Source organism: Pyrgilauda ruficollis, unplaced genomic scaffold (assembly GCF_017590135.1).
Source record: "Pyrgilauda ruficollis isolate IOZ18807 unplaced genomic scaffold, ASM1759013v1 scaffold70, whole genome shotgun sequence".
NCBI lineage: Eukaryota > Metazoa > Chordata > Aves > Passeriformes > Passeridae > Pyrgilauda > Pyrgilauda ruficollis.
Window position 1 is genome coordinate 1,285,008 of NW_024528822.1, and position 26,559 is coordinate 1,311,566.

General features: G+C 41.7%; 1 protein-coding gene across 1 annotated transcript; it reads right to left on the minus strand.

Moving 5' to 3' along the window:
* Positions 1–655: 655 nt before the first annotated feature.
* Positions 656–26,278, minus strand: GPR137B (G protein-coupled receptor 137B). Its single transcript, XM_041485484.1, has 7 exons — positions 25,770–26,278; positions 16,697–16,746; positions 11,654–11,876; positions 7,707–7,856; positions 5,638–5,766; positions 2,747–2,871; positions 656–1,258 (listed from the first exon to the last, which is right to left on the minus strand). Exons 1-7 carry the CDS (start codon positions 26,136–26,138, stop codon positions 1,147–1,149), a joined length of 1,158 nt encoding a protein of 385 aa, XP_041341418.1. The 5' UTR covers positions 26,139–26,278; the 3' UTR covers positions 656–1,146.
* Between the last annotated feature and the right edge of the window lie 281 nt (positions 26,279–26,559).

A 26,559-nucleotide genomic window follows, 5' to 3' on the forward strand; every position in this document is an offset into this window, starting at 1 on the left:
AAGATGCTGGGGATGCAGAGTTCTTCACTGCTGAGAACTGGGCTTAAGGAAAAGACCTGAAGTAGAGTCAGGGTTCCTGTTTGCCTTAGATTAGTAATAATTACTTTTAGGCTTACTCTCTGCAATGTCACATCCTGGAACAGTGTTTATCTACCATTTCCCCCCAGAGCTCACTACATTTATCCCTGAAGATACAAGGCCGAAGCACAGCTTTTCTGGCTTGCTTGTTATGCAGAAAGGCACTTTTGAGGTTTTCTGCTTTATGTACTCCTGGCTCTTTTTCTATTCCCACACTTCAATTCCCAGGTTCTTAATAAATAAACAAGTCTGTACTGTTCTATGTATCCCTTTCCCTGGTGAGGTATTTGACTTACCCTTCTACATAATATATATAGATGTGATTGATGGACATGATTGCATAGCTTAAATTTTTCAAGCATACAAATTTTCAGCTTGTTTTGCAGCTCACGGTGCTCCAGCTGGAGCAGGTGCCCATCTCTACTCTTCTGAGATTGTCCCTAAAGCTGCTGAGAAGATACAATTTTCTTACTTTCTTAGAAGAATACAGGGTACAGATAACTTCTAGCCTCCAACTATCACACCACACTGAGTAAGCAGTGATATCCAAAGAGTAAATTGTGCTCTGAGAACATAACTTGAAAAGACAGTATTTAATTAGGTTGATATTTTTTTCTTACAGGCTTTTATGTGCACTTAAAAATTGCAATTGTCATGCATTTGAAAAATCTATTCATCTGTTTACAGTATATTGATCATAATCATGTATTTCTAACTATACACAGTGTAAAAATAAAAATACTTAGAAAATAATTATGCCATTTCACTTCATGAAATTTGCTCTTTTAAAATGAGCATAAAAATGATTAAATTATACCTTCTAATAACTCTATTCAAAGCCAAAATACCATGGCTTAGAACAAGGTATTAATTGGAACAGTCTTCAAAGTTTAAATCATTAGCTTATACTTCTCCTTGAACTATGAAAAGCTCATGGCAACGTTCTTCATTTATGTGTGCATAGGAAAGTTTCTAAAAACCAAAAGGTGAAGGAAAGTTGCTAAGCTGTGTTTTTCGGAACATTGGTTTTAATATTGCAATGTCCTAGAATGCTGTAGTTGATTGAAGTTAAATAGGGCTCGGCCGGTCTGTGTCCAGTGCTGGGTCGTGTTGGAGGGATCCTATGTAAGCCATGAAGCTGTTGTTCTGATGGCTCCAGTCATAGTAGTCTGGAGAGAAACTTAGAAAGAAAATAGAAGAATTAGTGATAGATTGGTTCTGTAGGCACCTGCTTAGAGAACATGGGGAAAATGCAATCATGTAGAGATAGTTCCCATGGTGAAGTGCAAAAATAAAATAAAGTCCCAACCAAGGGTACAGGCAGCTATTTATTTTTCTGATCTATCAGTTATTTTGGCCATTATCTATTTCCTGATTCTCTTGGTTCATTAAAGACCCTCCCCTTTCTGATTTGCTGTTCCAGAAGGTGTTGGAAAATCCCAGAAATGGTGCTGCTCATCCCTGCCAAGTCCTGGCACTGCAAGGGCCTGTCAGAGATGTAAACCTCCCATGTCTGTGTCCCAGACCCTAGGACATATTTTCCATGCTGTCTTTTCTCCCATGAGCAGCATGACACAGTGCATGTGGCTGGTTTGACTTCCACTGGGAGCTGTGCATGTGTTACCAGTGTGGTTCCCTGATGGCTCGGTATGGAAGAGAGGGTGCCTGTGGCTCTAGGATGGGATACCAGGCTGGCTCAAACCATCTCCAGCATCCTCTGTGAGCTTAGTTACTATGTGAAAAACTAATTAATGCTAATTATAGGATGACTGATAACTGTAAATAGTGAGTGTGCAACTTCACTGAGCCATGGTCTGGGCTCACAGACAGTGACTACACTGTCACCTGAATAAGTGACAAGAACTAGATCTGCGTTATGTTAACTACTTGAGTGGTTACATTAATCTATTCCTATCATAGTGTAGCAACAGCAAAGGGATAACATGACTGAGACTCCTTTCGGGACAGGATAGAGTCCTGTCAGTGTCTTTCCTTCTCTGAATTGGGTGCTGCCGTTTTTCGTGTGAACTGCTCCTTCCTGGACCAGAATCCTTACCTAAACCTCACAGCTGTGCAGAGAAGATGGAATTTTTGTGCCAGTTCTGGGTTGTGTGGGATTGCAGCAGTTTTGGTGAATTTTTCTAAGCTTTCAACATGTGGGAAAGCTGATGCTCCCTTCATTTCAGGTTACCCTCACATTTAGCCATGTGAAAGGACAAACTAAGTTGAAAGGCTTATCACTACAACCATCACAAGCTGCTGCCTGTACTGTCCAGCCTTTCCCTGCTCTGCCTGAGCAGGGAGACAGCTGTTTTTCTAGGCAGACTTGCCCTCACACTTGAATGTGTAAATGGCACTTCTGAAGCCACTCTGAGAAGAAATAGAGGATGAAACAAAGTTCTGACCTGAGTTTTTCAATGAGCAGTACATTGGTACAATTCTTAAATTATGTAATGATTTTCATTCTTGTGTCTTTATAGTGTGTACTTGGACCCCCAGAGTCACTCAGTGCTGCCTTTCCACCTCAGCTTCCTCTTTTGCTTCCCCTCACCCTGCTGGGATTTATGCAGCAACTGCAGCTAGACAATTCACATCTGTCTTCTGTGGTGTGTCAGAATTCCTCGTCCTCCACTTTCTGGGCGGCAACTGGTTCACTCTTGTATCTCACCTGCCCTGTGCCCCCTGTGGTGCAATATTCCAGGCCAGATCATCGTCACTGTCATATCTGCGGGGGTTGTCAAAGAAGTAAGACCTGGGACTGAAGCCGTGGCTTGGGACCATTCCTGCATTGGCCTGTAAGAAGGGAAACCTCAGTCAGTATTTGCAACATGGATCAAATAGCTGTTTATCAATTGCCTGGTGCCTGACTTCCAGAAGAAGTTGCTGCCAAGTTACCTTACCTCATGGTTTCCAAAATAAAACATGCAATTTTGCATTTGCTGAAGACAACAGAAATAATTTTGCATTTACTGTTCATCTCTACTAGCATAGTGATATTGATCTCAACAGCTTTTATTTATCCTTATTTCTTAGCTAACACCTGACCTTCTGAAGCCACCAGTCTGTATTCAACCTTTCTGCTGAATTCCTGTCCATCCAGGACACTTCATATTTTAGGCACTGACTTGAAGTGAGCAGTAGGAAGCAGCCGAGGAGCTGAAGGAAGCATACAAAACATCTGAAGAGATTTGATTTTTACCTCTCACGTTGCTAACACTCTCTCTGGTGCCTTACCTCCCTTACCACAGGAACTGATCATGTTGAAGCTTGGCGTCCTGCTTAGTGAACCCATATGTGAAAAGTCCCTTAGGCCCTCACCAAGCAATTTCAGTATCTAATCTATAGTGCTGTGAGGGTCAAATCCTGAGGTCAGGTCTTTTGACAAAACAGGGAAAGGAGTGTACATATAACTCTTTCATTTATAAAGCATTTTCGCTTTATTTCCCTGTGAATCAAAACAGAAAACATACAAGATGCAAGAAATCAGTTTGATTCCAGAAACAGTGCAAAGAGACATCTAAGAACCCACTGATCCTCAACCACTGATCCACTGCTCCCATCCCCAGGGAAGAGGGGTTCGCTGTGCCTGTGGGTAAGTAGGATGAATCTTCTCTCTTACAAAGGAGAGCAGTTTGATCTCCCTCTTTATTTTATGTGTTAAATAACTTTGACAAAGATGAAATGAGGATTAAATGCATCTCTGTCATGCCCCCATTTCCAACATTTGTCTGGTTAAAGGTATGGCAAGGCAAAGGGCCACATGCTGCTATAACCCTGTGTCAGCACCAGAGCCAACAGACAGCTCATTCCAGGCTATAGGCGCTGATTATTTCAGTGAATTATTTCATATTCACTGAATTATTTCATATTTGAGTAATGCTGAATGCAGGATGCCTCTACTCAAACTTTTTGTTTCTGAAGTCCCAAATGAACCATGAAACCAAAAAACTATTTATCAGGACTTTTTATTAAAAATTAAATAATATTTTTGATTTTTACCTAATCAGACTTGTTGTTATGATTTATTTAACTAAAAAAATTGTGTTAATTCTAACCCCATGCTTTCTGGCCAAAGTAGCAGCCTACTGAATGCATAAGTGTAAAATCCTGCGGCCCTTGGTCTCCCTCTTGTGGCAATCTCACACTGAAGTTCAGTTTTCTCTTGCTACAGTCTATTAATTTTTTTGTTCAATTCTACTTATTTCTGGTCTTCCTCTAAATATTTGTCTTATGTGAAAAAAAAATCTATATATGATCTAACCCAGGTGACAGATAATGTTTACCCTTAAAAAGATTTCCATAAAGGAAGTGATATCACTGTTTGCTTCTTCTGAACCATGTCTTTATGGAGACTTAAGGCTTTCTGCAAATCACAATGCAAAAATATATTATATGTGTTAGTCCTGCTCTTGTGGGAGAATACTGCCTGTTTGACTCCACTTGAGCTCTTGTTTGATTAGGATTCCAAGCCTTCATGGGATCAGATTTTCGAAATGAGTGATTAGATCGCTTCCATTATTTTCATTCTCTGTGAATCTCCTCCACACTATCCAAACTTGGCCACCAGGTATAGCCTTACTAAGCCCACTTTAAATGAAGTGAGATCTCTCTGTGGTCACTTTTTAGAAAAGCAGGACTTCTAGCCTGTACTTGAATACATTTCTTCTCTTTGCAGTTGTCCTGATTAACTCCAAAGCAGGAGTGAGACTGAGATGGTTTTGGTTATGGACACTGGGATCCATGGGGTTTCTTAGTGCAACGTCAGGTATTACTTCCTTGTTCATCTTGGCTTTATCATGGTCTCTGAAATGTGCATATGAGGGTAAAACCCATCACCTTGTCTAGAAAGTTATTCTATTATTTGTTTCTCTTACTTGTGTATTTACCATTCACATCCCTTTTGAGTAATATTAACTTTGGTTTCATTTGGCCTACAGAAACAGAGACATTCCCTCAGTAATCCCAGTGAGGGCTGTACTTCCTGTGTGCCTCTCAACCAGCTAACCTGGAGACATTGCCTACAGCTACAAAAAAATGCTTGTATGCCATCTATTAACTACCTAGATATTAAGGACATTTACCAGGAATTATCCTTACAACTCACACCTTAATCTCTGGTCTTCTGAAATAGCCAACAAATCAGCAAGTGCTTATTATGGCCACTGGTCTTTGACTTGGAAAAAATTCAATCTATTATTTCTCAACCCTGGTAGCACACAACCATTTTCGCTACTATGTGATGAAAGATGCCAGGTTTGGATAACAAACTCCTTTTCCACCTATTCCAATAAAGTCCTATATTATCTCAAAGAGAAGTTGTCCCTACCCTTAAGAAAGTTCCTGATTTTTTAGATAACCTGGCCTTTCTTTCTGGATAAACCTGATGAGTTTCTTTCAAGAGGAGTTAGCATAAAGAAGTGGGAAGTTTTGGTTGCTCTTATTCTGACACATTGAAAAAGAGAAGTCAGAATGTAAAGAAGCAAAAGATACCTCAGCATCTGAGCCCTTCAGACCTGCCTGGACATTACACCTGCAAATACACTAACAGATTCCACTTACTAGATCTTTTGTAGGGTTTCGGACACGGAAGAAATACACAACCAGGGAAGTAGGCAGGAGCTCCCAGATGAAAAGGATCACTCCAAACACTATGTAACCTGCATCTCCCAGCTGACATTTCAGATCTGCCTGTTGAAAAGTAAAAGAGTAAAGGGTTTAAAAATAAAGGTGGCAGCTCATTTGAAGGTACAGGAGGCAATGCCAGAAATTCCATTGTGTAGAGCCAGATCAACCTGGTTAATGAATAAAGGCATACTAAAAAAATCAATATGCTATCTTGGGTACATGATTTCTCTTTCCTCCTCCTGCTATTTTCTTTCAGAAATATCAGCTTAAAGCAGGGGTCTTCCCAGCTTAAAAGCCTGGCAAGCAATCACTTGATGAAGTGATCAAATTCAGGTAATGGGAAACTAGTTTTCCAGTCTCTTTCCTGCTGGGAATAATTGTAAAGGAACAGTCAATGGTCAAGGGCATTGCTTTTAAAAATGAAAGGCTTGGGCCTGTTCAAATTGGTGCACATTCTAAGGTTGATGAACCCTGCAGGCACTGCAGCACTAGCTGGCTGTGATCTTCTCTCTAGATCTCCACCATTGCCCACAGCTACACAGGGCAAATCCCATCCTTTCATGTGTTTTGTACAGAAGAGAAAAGGGTGTTTCTGACTGGTGACTTGAGGCAATACTACAGTACATTTATTGTGCTGTAATTTTAAAAGTGTCTTTTGAGTCTGGTACCAAATTGAGCACCCACTTCTTTGTTCCAGACCCTTTACATATTGTTTGAATAACTTATCCCAAAATCCATGCAACCCTAATGTCACAAGCCAGAATAGATGTTCAAAAAATGCAGTAGTAACTCAAGGGCTAAAAAGCATTCCAGTGAGCTACCAGTGAACAACCTCTGCCTCCAGAGGGCAAACAGGACCAAGTAAGTCTGGCCATACCAGCCCCTCTTCCTCCAGACTGTAGGAGTCAGAGCAAAGCTGTCCCCTGCAAGGGGTCAGCAGGAGCAGCAGGAACTCCTCAGGGCTTAACAAGAGGGAAATTGTTTGATTCGGGAGAAAGTCAGAGCCTAATGCCCTTCTGCCTAAACTTGAGTGCTCTAATTCCATTGGCAACACCTGCAGTCCTCTTCTCTGCACTGCATCAGAGTTGATTAAAGGTCCCTTGACAAACCCTACTCAACTTACTTACATAACAAGGTCCTCAGGGCAATCCTAAACTACTCTTTACCTACTTCTTAATTAGAGTTTTACTTCCTGCTCAACAGAAATTTGTTAATGGCTGCAGGTTTGCTTGGCCACCTGGGCAATACAAGGTCCTTGCATGGCTGGGAACACTGGGTCTGCAGGTGCTTGCTGATTGCAGGGGAGACATGGGATTTTGAGGCCAAACAAAAGACACTCATGATCCAGACCCAGGCCCAGAAAATATACTGGAAATATACTGGAACCTAAATACACTCTTCAAAGCAAAGAAAGGAGCTGGATGCTGAAATTTATTAGAATTCAACAAAGAATCCCTTGCTATTTCCTTTAGAGTTTTTTTATTACTGTTAGTTTTCAGTGTAAATTGTCAATTGAAATTAAAGGTTGGGAAGAGTTGTAGCCTTATCCTTATCCTTATTCCAGAATTATAGTAAACAACCCCACAGCCCTGGATGGCAGTGGGAGATGTTATGATGTCTTAGAACTGAGCATTTCAGTGGAATCAAGAACTGTTTTTCTGCTTCTTTAAGTACAATACAGTCTTTACAGTGGACAAAATACCTGTCTATTTTAAGAAAAGGTGGTCTTTCTTTTGACAACAAAATCAAGGTAAATAAAAGATAGATTTTTAAAAATTATTTGTCTTGTGGTTACTTTTTTCTTTTAGCACAGAACCGGAGTTTTTTTCCTTATGCCAAAATTATCATATATTTGTATTCCTGGAGCAAAATAATCTTAGTGCCTTGAATGAAAGAAATAAAATAGGGTTCTAATATATTTACTTCTCCTGTGATATGATTTGGGAAGTCAATCATCAGCTAGAGAATTAGGTTTTCTCATTAGCAAATATTTTCATACTTACCTGATCTGACACGTTGTACCAATCATAATCAAAAGAGTTGACTTTCTTGGTTTGGGAAAATGATAAGATGAACAAGTTGTAGCAGGCTCGTGAGGTATAAAGCAGTATAACAGTCACTCCTATGCTTGTCACCTGACAGACAGATGAGCCCTGGAAGAGATTTCAGCACAGGTTATTATTCATAAGGGAAGATGAGAACAATTTTGCTTTGCATGGATTTCGAGAGTTGTCATGCTAGTCTGTCTCATGCGACTGACTTTTTGTCTTTCCTTCTTTGGCCAATATATCCTATTTTATGTATATTCCTTTATTTTATCAGCACAGTGGTTTCCAGGCAATGGTAGCAGTTCCAGCCCTTACCAAGATGGGATGTGACTAATTTTTACATTTTATTGAACAAGTGCTATTTTCAGAGCACTGAAAACACGGAAGACCCACTTGGTATGAGGTGGAGCAACAGAATTCAGCCTTCAGCTCTGCACTAGCTACAGAGCATCCTGTATCAGATGCTGGCTAGCATGATGCAACCTTGCATCTTTTTACAACTGCTTGTTTTGCACCAATTTCACGAGTACAGAGCAGGTCATAACAGTCAGCACTTAAACGCAGCACAGACGGGAACAGAACATCCTGCCTCAGCTAATGTCAACACAGAGGTGACAAAGTGGAAGCACGGCCTATGGGCAGAGTGACCATGGCAGGGCAGGTTGAGGTGCAGCTTGGGCACAAGGGGAGGAATGAGACTGCAAGTGTGAAATTGGATCAGTTCCTAAGCCCTAGAGAGAAAACTGGACAAAGCAGGGGAAAGAGCCTGATCCAGTGAGAGGAGTAAGTGCCTGACCACTGTGTCAAGTGGGCAGGGTCACTATCAGGGGCTGAGACACAGGAGTTGTAGCAGGAAAGAATCCAGGAGCCATGGCTGCAGGGATCTGTGTGAGTCTGATCAGAGAGGCAGGCAGATGCACAAAAATGGGACTGGCTTTGAAAGAAACTCCAAGTAAATTCTTTGTAGCTGGCTCTGGAATAGTGCTTTGCACAGCCAAAGGAGGAAAGATGAGTTAAAGTGCTGTGTGCATTTAGAGGCAAGTTGCCTTGCAGTCATTTGCTTCTCTAGCCCTGCCCTCTCCCTCTCCTGGCAGAGACCCACACCAGGAGGATGGGTTCCTTTCATCTATGTGAGAGAGATAGGCCAAGAGAGAAGTTGCTTCTCCCTGCCACAGGACCTTTTAAACCAGTGCAGGAGACTGGAAAGTCTGCATCTTATTCCCTCTGCTCACACACTCTGCTTTCAGGTTTGCAGCAGAGGGTCAGAGGTTCAAAGCACTGTGGTTGGCAGAGCAGACAGCAAAAGGGGTAAAGAAGTATCAGGGGAAGGCACCAAGCCGCCATGTCTTGAATTCCTGGACTTCAGGAGACTACCAGGGCTCTAGTGCTGCTTTCCCATGCTGTTGGCTATTGGCCCTGCAGCTTTATTGACCCAGTTCCTCAGTCTGCCCTCCCCAGTGAGCATAAGTTAAGAGGAGCTCAAGGAGTTTTTAAAAAATCTTGTGGAAAACAAGCTTGCCTGCCTTCCCAGCAAAATAACATTGGTTCAGTGACCAGCCAGGCTCTGAAAATACCCAGTGCAGTCAATGTCTCTGAATTCCAGCTTATAACAGCCTGGAAACACCACCATTCACCAGGCTGTAATCTACAGGCATGCCAGGACTGAGCCAACAGACTGCAGCTACTCAGGAATTGAAGTCAGATCCATAGCAGGCAGCGGTGAAAGCTGTGGCAATACCAGCAAGCAGGAAATGCTTTAAAGAGGAAATGTTTGCTAGGCACTTCTCTGTTCTCCTTCAATACTAACAAGTCAGTGGTGCTGTCATGGAAACCGAGGGAGAGAAAGCAGAGAGAAGCTGCTGACTGGCACATACCATACTCCAGCTCGGTGGCATTTACAGATTGCAGATAGCAGAAGCAAAGAGCAGAACGGGGTTGGTATTTCCCTGTATAAATTTCCCTACATAGCTGTCATTCTTTAACAGTTAGTAGTTAAATGTGTAGAGATTTAACAAACTTCCATCCCACCAAATACAAAAAAGCAGATAAAAGTGTCCTGGTTTTGCTTCCATACACTTCAAATGCTTCAAATACACTTAGTGGGTCAGTGAAGAGAGAAGGAAGCAGTGAAAGTAAATGCAGAGGAATTTTCTGTCACAGGCCCCTGCAGAAAAGAAGGGCAGCCCCAAGCTGGTAGTGTGTCCCTCCACAGAACCAGCCCAAGTCAGCACCTAAGGGCAGGGCTGTGCACCTCCTTGGTGCTGGCACAGCCCCGGCCCAGAGCACCAGGATGGTTCCCTGTGCCAGGTCATGGAGATGAATGTGTTTTCACATGTGGTTGGAAGATATATGCCAGCAAATGGGAGATGCAAATAAAAGGCTGCCAGTACTGATGCAGTACTACATGCACCACAGAGCAGGCATTATCTCCAACAGTATTTCTGTCATATCACTGCAGAGAATGGATTTTTCTTCTCTAGATAGTTTTTTGGCATAACAGTAGCAGACAAAACCAGGATGTTTTATTCACAGCTAGTTTCAGTCATCTGTATCCCTAAAGTATGTGCAGTCAAACCCTACTGGAAGTCCTCAGAGGAACTCCCATTTCAGGTCATCAAAAAGGAGGAGCAAATCACTCTAACTCCCACTTCTACATTCAAACTTTCTCTGCTCTGTCCTTTCCTGTCTGCAGTAATGATAGAGATTCTTTGGGTTTTGTGAAGTAGTTTGGAGTAAAGAAGGTTGGGTTTCCTGCAGAAGGAGAAAACAAAACAAAACCCAAAACCAAACTGAAACAGAACCAAAACCTCCTTTAGGTTAACACTGCCTTTTTTTTACAGAGATTTATTCCCTTGTGATTTGCAGCACAAGAAAAACTTTTCTTACTAATAAAAATAATCCATTGCCAGTGCCCTTTGGTCAGCAAATGACAGGTTTGAAAGAAACAAAACTGAGTTGTGTTTTAAAATCTTCTATTCAGCCCTGAACTTTTAGTTGTTGTGCAGCATGGCTGGATTTGATTAAACAGGAAATGTACTTATTTCATCTGATTAAGTAAATGTAGAGAGGAATTCTATGATAAGGTTTTCTAAATAGCAGTTGAACCTTAAATTTTTTAAGGATTTGTTGTGGTAACAGCAATATGTTATTGGTTAAACTGATAATTCAAGATTTAACTGTCCTCTGCAAATGCAAGGACTTTTCAAAGCCCTGTTTCATTGTTTATAGATACAAAAAATCTTCACTGATTTTATAATAAACACTGCATGCTTATGTGAGATGCCACCCAGCTCCTTGACCACCGAATGTGTCCAAAGATATAAACCTAACAATATTTCTTTAAAGAACATCCTGCAGAGTAATAGGAGACATGTTTTAACCCTTTTCCCCAGCTGACTAAGTTATAATGTATTAAGTCTTTTAAAAAACATTCTAATTATCTGGAGGAATATATATAAAAATTTGCAAGTATATAAAGGGAGATTCATATTTCTCTGTCTGGCTTATCTTCAGCATGCTGCTACCTGAAACAGTTAATTTAGTCAATGATTTGACAAGCTGAAGGATTTTGAAGTACAGGCCACTTCTATGTTGCAGTACTGAAGTGGTCTTCAGACAAGGGACCCAGAGAAAGCAGTGTCTGCTTGAAAAAGAGCTGTGAGAAACTCCAGCCAAAAAGTTATGCAAAATCTGCCTCAAAGCCACATATTTGGGATCACCTTTTGGTTTTAACCAAAAGGACCCTTGCTACCATTTAATATTTAATTCATGTACTGAACACGACAGCCAGCTAAGCGCAGGCTGTGAAGTTTAAGGCCTCCAACTCTCAGGCTTTGTGGCTTTGCCTTGCACTGCCCTTGTATCTCAGAAGGTACTTGAAAAGAACTGAAAATGTACCTTACCTTGGACTCCAAGTAAATGTTGGCTAAAGACATCTTGGAGATCTTATACAGGCAGATGGAGAGTGAAACAGCGCACAGCACAAACAATGTGTCATTAATTGCCACCCGGACAGAGACAATGATTTTTCTCTCTGAATTCTGTGTCCTCACCAATACTGCACATGTTAAATTCACCAAGAGGAAGAGGAGACTTATGAAAAGAGAAGCCAGGTAGAGGGGCAACCTGGGAGAGTGAGAAGAAAACAGTTTTAGCAACATTGTTCAGCAAGTGTCCATCATGAGACAGAAGTTGCACTCTGAGAAATGAAATCTGCCTGTGTTGGGCTGCCACAGCTGACAGAGTAACCAGCTGCCTGAGCCAAAATCAAAGTGCTCCAGATTGCTGGAGAGATTAACCTAGCCCATTTCAAACCTGTTTTTACAGTTACACAACAAGCTGTAACTAAAGAAACTAATATCAAGAAGCAAAATACAGAAGACTGCAGCAGAAATCGAACAGAACAGTTCTCAAAAACTACTTAAAAAATACAGGTGCCCTTTTTATACTGTGCCCCTCATACATAGCACAAACCCTCTGCCTATTCACTCCCAGAAAAAACTTCTGCCTGGAATGGACTGGTTTTGACCCCCCTGGTTTTCCTATACCACCACTGCCACATAAAGCATCACTGACTGTTATGTTTGTCATCAGATATCAAATTAGGGAAGTGTCTAATAGCAGAAAAAATCTCCAAGTTACTGGTTCCCTAGCTTCTATCTCTGTTTCTTTTCCTCAACAATTTGGTCATGGTCAACCTCTTGAAAGAAACATCAAGAAACAATTATGTATATTGATTCTGGGTTGGCATCTTGCCATCTAGGCCAGGATAGAGGGGTGTTTATACAACCACAGAAGCCGACCTGGAACCAAAATGTGACAGACAGAAGCCCAGGAGTTGGACTGTTTTTATCCATCTGGTTCTTTTCCAACCTACCCAGTACTGATACCTACAATATAAGAATACCATGTAATCAAGGTATTACATGGTATGTAATTTTTTTATTTATTATTGCTTGTAATTCCTCCTTATGCCTACACAAACCTGTGGGACTTTCCATTAGAAAAAAAAAAAAAAAAAGCAGCATGTTTCCATTTCAAGTATTCGCTTAGCTCATTATCATTGCTGACCAAGGAAATTACTGATAAGATTCATAATCTGCAGTCACTGAACAAGAGGTTTTGGCCACAGCTTTTCATTCCTGTTAGGAACTTTGAATTTGGCTGGCAACAAACATAGAGACTGTTCCTGAGGAATCCAGTTCTCATTGTTTAACAGTACTTTACCCAATGGGGATCTTCTTCTTTCACACATTCATATTCTTTTGGGCTAGCATCAATGCAGCTAAAAAGCTGAAGCATAGCTGGCTTCATTTCAGAGGGCAGGAAAGGAGGAGATACACCTCTAAGATATTTTAACTGTCTTAGAGGGAGAACTGAAAGCCTAAAAGCTTGTGAATCAATGCCTTTCTTTCCAGCTATATCTGGCAGTGAGCAAGGATGCTGTTTTTTCCTTGCCAGGCACGGAAATTCCCTCTCAGCAGGAAGATTGTGCTCATTCTTAACTTCCCAGGGCAGGGCTCTGTTTTTTAGGATAAGCAGCTGGAGGTAGTTCCTCTAAACCTCATAGGCTAATGCTGGAAGCACTGCACTCCTGAAGCTCCTCTCTCACACGCTTTCCTCTGTAATGGTGGTACATTTACAGCTTTTTGTAAGTACCTCAGAAGTCTTTAAACAGTGGTCATATGTCTTCCTTTCCTTCCCCTCCCCAAGTCCCATCTCTAGTTCCCTTGTGGGGGCTTGTGAGGAAGGGCACACTCTTACACCTGCCTTGCTTGTGGGATGGTAAGTACATGTCCCCCTCTTGCTCACCTTAGCCAGAAGGACCTTCTGCTGCAGCACAGCCTGCATGCTGGCATGCAGCATCAAGCTGGCTTGCAACCAGCAAGGCTGAGAGGCTTCCAGGCCAGGCTCCTCCTCTGCAGACTTCAGCAAAAAAAAAAAAAAAACTCCCCAAAAAACAAAAACCAAACCAAACCAAAACAAAACAAAATAACCAAAAACCCCGAAACCCAAAAAATAAACAAAAACATAAAAACCCCAAAAACAAAAACAAAAAAAACCCCAAACCCCCCCCCCCCAAAAAAAAAAAAATCCCAGTGCTTATCCACTTTCGAGCCCACACACTCCCATATGTGCCAGGGTGAGCTGTCGTGGCCAGTCAGTTGTGCAGCTCTTCACATGAGGATCTTCCAGCCCCCTTATTAACATGATGTGGCTGGGGAAACGGCTGCCTGGCTTGCAATGCAATAGAAGCATTGTTGCTGAATTTAAGGAAAAGCACTGATAGAGATGCAAACTGTCTCCCTAGGAGAAGGGTTTTAGGGTTTTAGCAGATTAAAGGCAGAAGGTATCTTTACAATTCAACTACAAGAGCGCCTATAAGGCATAAAGAAGCATATGGAGTTTTACAGAAAACAGAAAAGCAGAGCAGGAGAGGTGTTTCCAGACAGCACCAGTGAAAGTGCAAGTGAAAGTTCAATGGCCTATTGTGCCTAATCCCCACTTTGGGACTAGTCTTTAAAGGAGCCTTGTGTAATCTGGTTTGGCTGGGGAAGAAACATGCCGGGCTGTTCTGTTCTTTCTGTGTCAGGCTGAATGTGCCCATAAGTTTTTCTTTGAGCTGAAAACAAAACCTCAGATAAATGCAGTGAGATTTGCCTCTTTTAACAAGAAAATCTGTTCAAAACGACTGTATTTTGTATGCAGTGTTTGAGGCCTGTGTGTAACAAGACATGCCTATACAGCACAATAAGCCTCATCCAAAAACCTGGTGACAGTAAGAAATTCCCAAGTCCAGGGAGACATGCAGAAGGACTGTTTAAATATGAAATTGGGCAAGGGCTTCACCTTGAGCTCTTTTACTAACATTGTAAATGCTGTTCTGAATAAAGTTTGCTTAAGATTCCGGATCCCCAATAGGATTTATAGGATTTTATATATATTTTTTTTTCTTCATCTGAAATTATTTTAATTTCTGAGATCTGTATCAGTACACAGACAGAAGTCCTACCTCTCAGTTGCCCCATTTATGTTGCCATCATCTGTTGCAAAAAATGGCAATACCAGGCAACAGGGTCTCACACTTATTAAAGAAAATGGAGGGAAAAAAATCAAAAAGTGGACATTCAGTAATGAAGAAAAATCAGATTCAGTAAGTGCAGATTCTGTAGGCCTTTCATCCATCATTTATCTCTCCCTCAGGATCTGAGCACCCTGATCCAATGAAAGATGTCTCTGCCCATGGGACAGGGGTTGGACTAGATGATCTTTAAAGGTCCTTTCCAACACAAGCCACTATGTAAGTCTGTGTTCTTTCACTAGCTTGTTACAATTAATTCATCTGTGGTTGTGCACATATTACATCATTTCAATTGCCCTGTGTAAGATAGGAAATGAGGTCAGCTTTATTAATATAGCTCTTTTAGACAAACTAACCACACTCATGCTGAGATTGAGATGTTAAAACAAAATACAACTGAAATTCCTTACCAAGAGAGCTGAACAAGAAAGAAAAAATTAGGCCAGATCCAAGAGTAATTTGTATTAGCAATCCACTGGGGAAGAGTCAGGGTGGACATGGAGCTCTCATGAGGAGGGTAGTCTGTGCATGAGTAATTCTAGCCACAGTACATTTGTATTTAGGAACAAAATGCTCCAAGACCTACAGGCAGGTTGCTAATGCAGTCACTTCATAGGCATTGACTAAATATCATGAGCTCCCTGTGCTTCAAGAAAGACATTTTCAAGCAGTGTTCAGGAATAAAGCCTTGCCACAAGCATCAGTAAGAGATGAGGTTCAAAGCTTCTAGCTCTCACCTCTAAAGCCATGCAGAAACCTGTCCACAGGCAGCACCCCACCACCCTGAGCTGGCTCTGTGCAGAGTGATCCTGTTTATCTCCCTTGCCTGTGTGCCCCATCAGGGGCAGCCACATCTGCTCTGGGGCACCTGCCTGTGGCGTGTTCTGCTTGTCTGCCAGCCCATATTCCTGGATTTTCTTCCCACAGGAACCAGAGTGCAAAAGAGGGGTTCAAAGCTGCAGTTCAGCCTGGAGCCCACATTCCTGAGTCAGCCATCACACTCTGCATTTCCCATGCCCTCCCCAGCCCACCTCAAGCCTGCTCTCACTGTACTGCCCTTATACCAAACATGGTTCCCAAAGCACTTGGTATAGATGATTGCCCCACAAGCTGTATGAAAACCCAGTAGGATAACAAATTTCTAGAGCAAGGACAGTGATAATATTTGCCCTGTTGATACAGTACTATGTTCTCCTAACAGTCAGCAAGTAACAAGTCAGATTGCAGTTTAAATTATTCTGCTTTCCTATCCTGAATTCATATTGTAAATTCTTTCTTTAGAATGGAGACAACCACTCTCTCCTCCTTCCAAACAGCATTGCCCAACTGAGGCTTTTAAGCATTGGCACAACAAACATTAATTTATGAGCTCTTCCTGAGCTTTCTGGACATTACTGCCCTTTGGGGTTCTTTCAAATACTTTCCCTTCACAACTTGTCCGTCATCTTCCCAAAACTTTTAAGGCTTCTATTACATTGACCTCACAGGTTAAAACATACCCATTCCCACTCATTCCTGTCAAAAAAAACCAACACATCACTCTGCTTCTTCAGCACTAGATCTGAATTTATCTAGTAATACAAATGATAAGAACCAATAAACAAATCCCCAGGGTGGGTGTTTTCCACTCGCATTTGAAATATTTGCTTTTGAAATATGTGACTGTCTAAAAATGATCCCTGTGTTGAGAAAGGACACAGTCCCCTAAAGGTCATAGGAAGAAGGTGGCTTCAGAACCATCATCATCTAACATTGATATACAAATATGAATAGCTGAAATATGAGCATCAAAAATTAGAAAATATGTTTCTCAAACAGCACAGCTGTTCTTCCCTCCTACATTGAATGTTTGCAAAGTTCTTACCTGTATTTCAGTAGCTCTGGGGAATATTTTGACTTAGCTTTGAAAATCACCTGCAAAACAAAAAAATATTGCATCAAATATAGCATATATGTCAGCAAAGAGAGACAGTGTGAGTCACAGCAATTCTGTCTCACAGGCCACAAGACATGTCATGACAGGTTTCATTACATAACGGATTTGCACGGATTGCTTACCCATGGCAGGCAAGCTCCAAGAAAAGTACTAGAACCACTCAGCAGCTGATCAGATGCACTTGTATACAAACTGTTCTACACTATTATTTTCATTTATTCTGCTTTAGGAACAAGGTCCTTTATACCAGTATTAACAAAAGGATCGATGTCACCATAACCATAGAGGGAAATCATTGTAGGCTCTTACATGACCTTTCAGTACACGTCTATCACACAGACCAGCTCACACCAAATGTTCCCATGAAGAGCCTGTCATAGTACCCTGGCCTGAAATTAGATCTATACTTTCACATTCATGTTGCATTGCCAAAAAGATGCCATTGAGAGCCAAACTCATTATTTTACTCTGAGGTATTATTTGGCTTCTGCTGACTGTCTCTTCACTGTACAACAATATGGGGTTTTTCAGAGAGATAGCTCAGGCCCAGGAGTTAGCTTGCTGTACCAGAAAACATAAAATACTGACAAGTTTTCTGTAATCTAGCTAGGTGCCATCAGTTATAGTTGTTTAACCATCATCACAAATTATACAAAAATATATTACCATGTTTTGTATCTTATTTATTAAAAAATCACTTGAAAGTATCACTGCTTTTTTATAGGCTAACATGGTTTCCAAACAAACTTTTTTATTTACAAATGTTCATTTAAACCAACAAAAAAGCACACTGGTTACAAGTATTATAAAAACCTCATGATGTATGACTTATTCTGTGTTGTTTCCCAATCACTTTCTCCTCAAGTTATGCTATCTTATCCATTTACCTTGGTTTTGCATGCCCTTTAGTAATGTTTGCATAATATTTGCTATGATTATTATGCTTTCCCAAGGAAACTGGACTTAAATGATCACAATGTGACTGTAGACATGTGTCTGCCTGTCAGTCTCTTTATCTGGCCTCTACTAATCTTAAAATACTTCAGAAAACTGATGAGAAAATGCTTGAAGTATCAAAGACATGGTCTTTTATCATCCTTCTAAAAATCAATAACTTAAAGGGAAAAAAAGGCACTCTATAAATGTATCTAATATATGTCCTCTGTGAGGAGAAGCCTACATAATGATTCTACACATCACCCAATAGGAGAGCATCTGCAAAGCTAAATATTGTAAGAAATTCTCCAGTTATGGGAACAACTGAGAGTCAATCATGAGACATAGATCTGGTGAAAATCAGGCTCAACTTGTTCCACATCTCCTGGAACAACTTGTCATTTAACTCCTATTCACCATAAACAGCTGCCTTGACATAGAAATTATTTTTGTGATGCATCAGCTTGCTTAGCAGTAGCTGAAGCAGCAGAGAACACTGAGTTTTTCAGCAAACTGAGAAGAAAATTGAAAACTTGGGGAAAAAAAGTCTGTAAAAATATTCTGCAACCATTGATACTGTTTTCAAACAGATAACATCTGATAGTATCCCTTATTGAAGAGTTTTGTGATTCATTCTCCAAATTCCTGGATCATGAAATCTCACAGGAGTTCAGGAAGAGCTTTTAGGTTGTTTTATTCACTTGCTTTTGAAAGGAAAGGTACAAGGGGCTTGCAAATATTCTGCACTTCTGCTGTGCATAAAGAGTAACTGTCAGTTTCAGTGAAAGGATGAGGCTCAAAACACTTCCCAGATACTTTTTTTACAAGTTTTATTGCCTACCTTGCTAATTCTGTAAGGGAAGGAGGAAGCAGATTCCTGATCAAAATTAAACTAAATGAGTAATTCTTGTCTCTAGGGTCGTTCCACAATCCTCACCTACTAGTAGCACTTACACACATTGTACCATTTATTCTGACACCTTTCAGGAGTTGCACAGAACAGAAGAGTTCAGAGCCTCTGCAAAGAACTTCACAAGACAAGAAATTTCCAGCGGGCAACGAGTTGTTCTGGTTTCACAAAACCTAGCAAATATCAAGTTTCTAAATACCATCTCCAGTGGTACCCCAAAAATTATCTACTCATCCCTCTTAAGTCACAAAGTACTGTCACAAAAACAAGCCCAAGACCACAGCCCAGCAAAATCTCCATGGATAACTCAAGTAAAAACAAGTGTGATGCTCCTGCTGCAGACCCAACAGGATCTCCAGGTTCAAGATCACCAAAACAGCTGTTACTGTGGTTCTGCATTTGGTGAACCTGTCCCAGGTGATACATGTTCTGAAATTTTCAGAGCAAAAGGACTACTAAGAAAGAAAATAAATACTATACAAAAAAAAATGCTATATAGAATGAAAGCTACACTTTAAGGAGTGGAGAATTCTTATCAATTCACTGCTAGGAAGGAGCACAGGCAGCCAGATTCTGCCACCTTTGCTTAAACACTGATGGGGCTTTAGTTCATGAGTAGCCCTGCTGGAAGCAATGGGATTGTCATAGAATAAAGGGTTGTTCAGTGGGAGTAAGGATGTCAGGAGCTGATCTTAATATACCTTACATGCGTGGGTGCAGCTTCTTGCTTTTAGCATTTAGCTCAAGAGACTGGTTGCTCAACGGCCCCTCCTCGCAGCAGTGTTGAGAAAGCTTCCAGTCAATATCTGAGTCATCTAAGTAAGTCTTCCAACAAACCAGAGCAAACCAGACTATTCCTAAGAATAGACTAAACAGCAAACAGAGAGCAGGCTGTTTTAAAAAGATCTTTCAGAGAGGCCCAAGTTGAACATGGATTTTCTTATGTCTAAAGGGTTACTTTTTAGTCTTAAAAGTATTTCCCCTTCTGCTTGTTCTTTGAAGGAGAAATATCCTGTTTTGACGCTCTGTTTCTGCCAACGGGTTGGAAACCTCAAATGAGATTCTCACACCCCCTCCTCCACTCCCCTGAGGTATATGTCTGGCATATAAAACTTCAGCAGTTCAAAAGGACTCCAAAAATCTCTTCATACAGCCAGAGAAAATTCCCATTGCAGGAACTGATGTAAACAGCTGACCTTAGAGACATTTTACCAAGCCCCAGGAGTGGGGATGGCATGGGACCCATCAGCAGCTTGACTGCAGACAGCTCTGGAGAGCTGCTGGGCAGCAGAGCAGGCAGACAGGGCCAGGCTGTTGTAGCTGATGGGACTTCCAGCTACTCAGGAACCACTTTGGCTCTATAAGTATCAGTGAAACAGCTGTCAAAGCCAAGACAGATATTCCCAAAGCAAAATAAAATCTCCCTGGAGCAATTTTCGTGTCCATGCTCTGATTTATCTGAACTGATGTGATGACTGGCACAAACCCCTGCTGTACCTCCTGTGCTAGCTGATCAATTCACTCTTACAGGAGCTACAGCTCAGCTTAACAAAAAGCCTCAGATATGTGGTAAATGCTTGCATATGTCTCAAGCTGGCCCTCTGCACAGGAATGAAGTTCAGCTTTATTTATAACTTCTCACTTCAAAAGCCCTATAAGAACCATAGCATGCACTTTCCCCCCCGTTCCTTTCACCACAGTCCCTCTCTTCCTCTGAAGCATTCCATGCAAACTTCCCTTTGAAACCTGAAAATAATGCCACAACCTCATCATCAGCACATTTACCTTCCTTCTGCTGTGTATCTTTCAGTCCCAGGCCCACTTTCCCCTTTCTCTCTTTCTTCCATGTTCATTCTTTTATTTGGATCAGATTTCCCAAAACAGGCAAGTTTTCCCTCTACTCTCTAAATTCTACACAGCTTGTAAGGCCTACAGACATGGGCAATGTGACTCACTACCATACTCAGTCTTCCACAAATTGGTAAAAATAGTCCTAAAAGGACAGGGATGATTGTGGGGGCTGACAGCCACAGTAAACTTTCAAGAGTAGCTTTCCTATCAAATTATTTTCAAAGAAGTCAGTGACCTCATCCTTCATGTCAGATGCTGACAGCCAGCCAATCTGCAATTGCAGTTTGTCTTCTGTAGATACACTAGTAAGGGCAATATTTTACAGCAAACATATTTGCTGATGTTTTACCATATGTAGTTAGATTCCTGTGTAGTTCTATATACATCTAAAGCTTGTTTTAAATTAATAATAAGCTTTATAATATATGATTTATTAATTTCTGCTAAAAAAATTCTCCAAAATAAAAAACCCTCTCTGTTCTCTTACTGGTGAGGACTTTTGAAATTCCATCATCAATAATTAGAGAATGAGAAACTTTCTTAATTCTCCTCCCAGAGCTACCATTTACTCTGGTTCTTCTGAAATATTTGAAAACTTTCTGAAAGCCTTGTGCTGTTTTTACCCCACCCCGCCAGGCATGGCCAGCTCCCCTCTGAACTGTCTTACTCTGTACAACTTCTCTTCATTTGGAAGTCCCTGATTTTATCAGCACTGCCTGGGAGGCAGGGTAAGTTTCTCAATCTAAATGCCAAAGAAAAGGGAAGATGGTTAGGGAGGAGGAAGGAGAGGTAAAATCTGCCTACCAGCCTTCTCCACCCATACTGTCTCACAGCTCTTGAGCTCAGCACTACTTTTCCTTGATCCTGGAGAAGTTCCCAACCTGATGACAAAACCTAGAGCTCACCCAACTGTTTTCTGTGCCTGGCCACAAGGGAGGCCTGGGATTTTCAGTGAAATTTATAGCTCATGGTCTTTGGCCCTGACCTTGTTCTTTGAGCCTGTAACCCTCCATCCTAGCCTCTCTCCTGCTTCATTTGTGTTCTGTTCCCCAGGGAAATGAAAAGCCTGAGCAAACAGGACAAAGTGAAGCAAGTCCTTCTCTGCCCCCCCTCACATGCACTGGAAAGGGCAACTTTGTTTTTTTCCCAGAGCCTCTTTACTCTTTTACCCACAGCACTAACTGTAAAGCCTGAGGACTCATTTTGGTGTCCCCTTGTCAGGGACAGGGAAGATTTGAGAAAGCAGGACATTAATAAAAGAGTACCCAAATCCTGAAATCCTCACTTTCTTCATTAGCCTGGGATGCCTCACGGTGGGATCCTCCACTTCTTTCCCTTTAAAGTGGAAAATGTGTTATTTATCAGAAAATAACCCCTTGGAAGCTGCATGTGTGATGAAGAATCGTGTTTCCCGGGCTGTTGGGGTCCACTCCAGCTAGCTATAGACCCTTGCCCACACAATACTTCATGGACAAAGGTAAAAGATTGAGAAGCGCTCTTCTCCATGTGGGAAACGTCCTTTATTCCACGACACACATCAGGTGGACAAACCCATGGGAGAAAAGAGAGTGTTCCCTGGTGGCAGGGAGCTTTTATACCCCAGGATAGGGACAGAGGGAGAGGTCCACAGCCAATGGAATACCAGTGAGGAGTGGCAAGGGGAGGGGTAACCCAGGGGAGAGACCATCAGGTGGTACCAGGATAGGTGAGGGAAAGACCATGTGATGGGGAAGAGGGGTAACAAACCACAGGATATAACATGAGCTATACAGTGCAATACAAAACTATTCTGTGCCAATTCCCAGTCACCCAGTGCAAGAGAACAACTAAACTGGTGCACCACAACAGTGTGAGGCAAATATCTCCACGGGATTTTTGGTCTCTGAAGATGGAAATGTACTTTGGCTCCCTATCTGGTGGATCAGGATCAGGGAGCTGCTCTGTTTTGGTACAGTGCTGTTACTTGCTGGTGTTGTGCTACTGTTTTACAAAAGTGCCACTGGATCTCATCTTCATTTGAGATTTATTTTAATGATTTCCAAGTAGGCAGAGGGCCTCCCCTTCTGAGAGGGTAGATCACATTATTTTTCTTTAGAAGGGAATGAATACAGACACAGGATTAATAAATTCGAATACATTTACTTATTCCATTAAAAATCATATTAATTTTCTCCAGTATGGGATCTCTGAGAGTAACTAATATTCTATAGGCCTTAACTGCAGCACCTTCTACTTGCTATAAGTAAGGCATTACAACCCTGCATTTAGCTCTTAAGCCAAAGATCCTGTTTTGAGTCAGAACTATTTTGATTCTAACTTCTCTTTTGTTCATAGTTCCCCTGCTTTAGCAACCTGCCCCAACACACACAGAAGAACACAGGTTCTTCTGCTGCAGCTGCTGATGCTCAAGTGTGGGGACAAAACTCTGCTGTGCTGATGTCATCAGGACTTATTTGTCTTGCTACACATAAAACACAGCTGAAATTCCCCATGGCTTTGGGATACCTATTAAAAAAGAGAATAGTTGTGGCTAACTTTCTGGCAAGTTCAAAGGCGCTCATTATTTGGAAAACACCCTCTGGCACTCACCAAATGAGTTTTTTGTTTGGCCAGGAGGATTTGCAATATTTTTAACCACTTTTTTTCCTCTCACATCTACATTTAAATGTTTTCCTAGCAGTGCCACATTTAGGAATGATGGGTGCTATACAGCAGATAATAAAAACCTATGAATTCCAGAGACCCATGGGCTCTCTTCCAGCACTCTGTACCTATACTATACACAGATCACTTCTTTCCCTCTAGCCAAGCACCAGTGAAATAGCATGGGTTTCATGCAATGAGACACAGCTGCAGACCCTTCTCGCCTGTCTTCTAGAGAATAAAAGGATAAAAGTTGTTTCTAAACAGGTCTGTGAAGTTTCAAGCCATTACTGAAAACAAAATTTTCTCTCTCCACCCCTTTCACACTAGTTCTTGCTTGCCTACTGTGGAAAGCTAGATGTACATTACATACAAGATGCTGAATTTCAGGCCAAACCACCTTTTAATGGTTAGAAGTAAAGAATTAATAACAGTGAATTAAAAATATATGCACTTATTCTGTCATACATTCGTAGAATGGCTGTGCTTGTATTTCTTAAACATTTGTTTCAGCTGGGGAGATATTTGAGATTAAGTTTCACTGACTGCAGCTAGCTCTAGAGCAAACAACAATACTATTCTTAAGTCTGTCTACAGTGGCCCAAGGTATTTAAAGGTTATGACACACATCACAAACTCTGAAAGTCCCTTGCAAATACTGGTTCAAAAGCCTCACAGCAGCTCTTCAAGACAGGTAACTATTCCACTCTTTTTCAGAGGGGCTCAGAAGAAGATCAGGAGGACTCAGGATGACAAAGCAGGAATTCTGTCTCAAAGGCAGATCCAACAGCCTTAGCATTTTTTGTTTCCAACCACTGACTTGTACTTCCTGCACGCTATCAGACAACAATGCTAAAAATAATTGAAAAGGACGTATGTCTGCATTCTGTGTGCTGTCTTTTCAGATCTTCCTCAGACAAAAGGAATGTTACCTGCAGCACTAAGCCTCCTGAGTGCTGACACTACTGCACAGACTGCTGTGCCCCCCCATGCTCGCTCCAGCCCAGGCTTCTCTTGGTCAAGTGCCAGGATGCTGCATTCTGCCTCCAGACTTCCACAGCAGCCCCACATGTGTGTCTGAGGGAAGAGCCTGACCCCAGGCTGTGACTTAGCCCCAGAACTGTGATAGGATGGACTGTGTGCTGATGGACATTTGACCCTGGGGAGCTGCACAGTTATCAAATGATTCTCACAATAGCTATGGGATAAAGCATAGGTCACCACATGCCTGAGCTGGATTTGAGTAGTATGCAGATGAAAGGCTCCTGTAATCCCTTAATATATCTCAAGTACCAGGGAATGGAGCAGGGTGAGTTAGCAGGCATTTCAGACACTGAATCCATGAAAGCAAACCTAAGCACAAAACTGGGTATATGGTTCTAAGTATTTAATACCTTCTACAACTCAAGTGATCTTCTTACAGCTGTCATGCTTACCATTGCTGCTTTTCCAGCTCTGGGATAGCAGCCCTTGCATGCAGCCTGATGTCTCCAGTCAGGCTGTTCAGAATTGATAAGGCCTGTCATCACTACGGAGCATTGTTAAACACCATGGGGACTACAGAAGCACCAGCCCCAGGCACCGAGCTGGTTCCAAGTGGGGCACACAGCAACACCCAAAGCATCCTGAGCACTGTCTGGTGTGCTCCAGGGCTGGCTGATGCTCTCCTGACCAACTGCTCCTGCACTGGGAAAGTGGACTTTGATCAGGGCCACATGAGTGCTGGCTTGGTATCCTGCTCCAGGCACTGCAGTGGGATTGAGGAGGTAAAGAATCCAGCCTCTGCCCTCCTACAAGCTTCCTGTGAGATCTTAGGCAAGCCCAGCAGCCTTTCTTTGTCTCAGCATGCCAAAATCCCCTCCTTCAGCTAAGTGCAAGATCACCACGTTCACCATAAATATTTCCAAGCAATTCTAACTGCAGCACCCTGGAGGCCTGTGCAGCTTAACTCATCTGACTTCTCAGATGTCCGTGGCACAGATATACTCTAAAGACCTCTTCCTGAAATGGAGATTCTATTTCCTTTACTCCAATATATAGCAAATTTACCTTTACATCAGAGAGCCCTTGAAATAGAGGGTGTGTCTGTGCACAACACTTAGCACTTATTGAACAGAGTCAAAGCCGTTTGTAATACAGATTCTTACAGGAATTTGGGCCCACAGTATGACAGTTTTGATTGTTATACGCATAATAGAAACCTCACTGGGAAACATCAGCCAACTTATGAAAAAACTGAGACCGGGGGTTTGTTGCTGGCAAAATCAGACATTACAATTCTGACTGCACACAGAGATCAAGTCTGGTAAACCAGGAGGTTTTTAAAGTCTAATAACAATAATAGGGCATAATAATAAAATGACATTTTGGGTGTCCAAATTCCAAGCTCTCCTATACATTTTTTTCTCCAATCTCTGAATTATTTTTATAGACAGTAGACATGTTAATTGATATTCTCACAGTGATCACTTCAGGCTCTGGTTTCATTGTAACACTGACGACTTACATATAGACCAGAAGTTAAAGTACCCAAATAAACAACTGAAATTTGCTTTTTGCATTGCCAAGGTACATTTGTAAATTACATTTTTTCTCATGATGCTCACATAATAAGGCTTTACCATTCAGCTAGATTTAATCAACTAAATATCTGTTGCTTACCTGTGTGAAGTAAAGATTCATCAGGGTCAGGGTGAAAAACTGGAGGCAGACTGGGAAGCAGTAGAGAAGCCAGAAGATGAAGGGGCTGAGAGAATTTGCTGTGACAAAGTCTTTGAAGTAAAATGAAAAGAGCACTGTCCTAAGAGAGGCCCAAAACAGGCACAGAAACAGAAAGACAGTTTGGTAACTGAACCTCTTGTGCCTGTAGTGAAGGACCAGCCAGAGCTGGACGTAGATGAACACAAAAAGCAGTGAATAAAAAACAGTATATACAATGGTCAGGCCCAGCTTCACATACGGAGGGACAGCTGGCGTCAGGGTCGGCGGAAGGGTGTCATTTTTCAGTGGGTCCCACTCAGGGCCCTCCATTTGATATCGGGAATCGTCAGAATTATTTAAGTTTGGCTGCCGCTGTTGCCTCCTCCTCCTTCTCCTTTCATCTTCCTACAGCATAGGAATCAAGAAAATGAAAGAAAACAAGCTGCACTTCCTCTTTGGCAGCTCACTGTGGGCTGGTAGCACATGATCACAATTCAGAATGATTCATTAGGACTGCCTTTGTCAGCAATTGGCAGGGAACAGCTCAGAAAGCTGCTCTTTGCTGATGTCTCTGCACAAATCTTTACCATCCTTAAGAAACAAAGAAATCCACCAGCCCCTGAATGGTTTACTGCTTATTTTTTTCCTAAGGAAAATTATCTGGATTTTAAATCAGTTATGTAATGTTCTATTTTTTACAAGAAGCAATTACCTGACATTTTCCCACTGGCAGACACATAATATCTTCGTA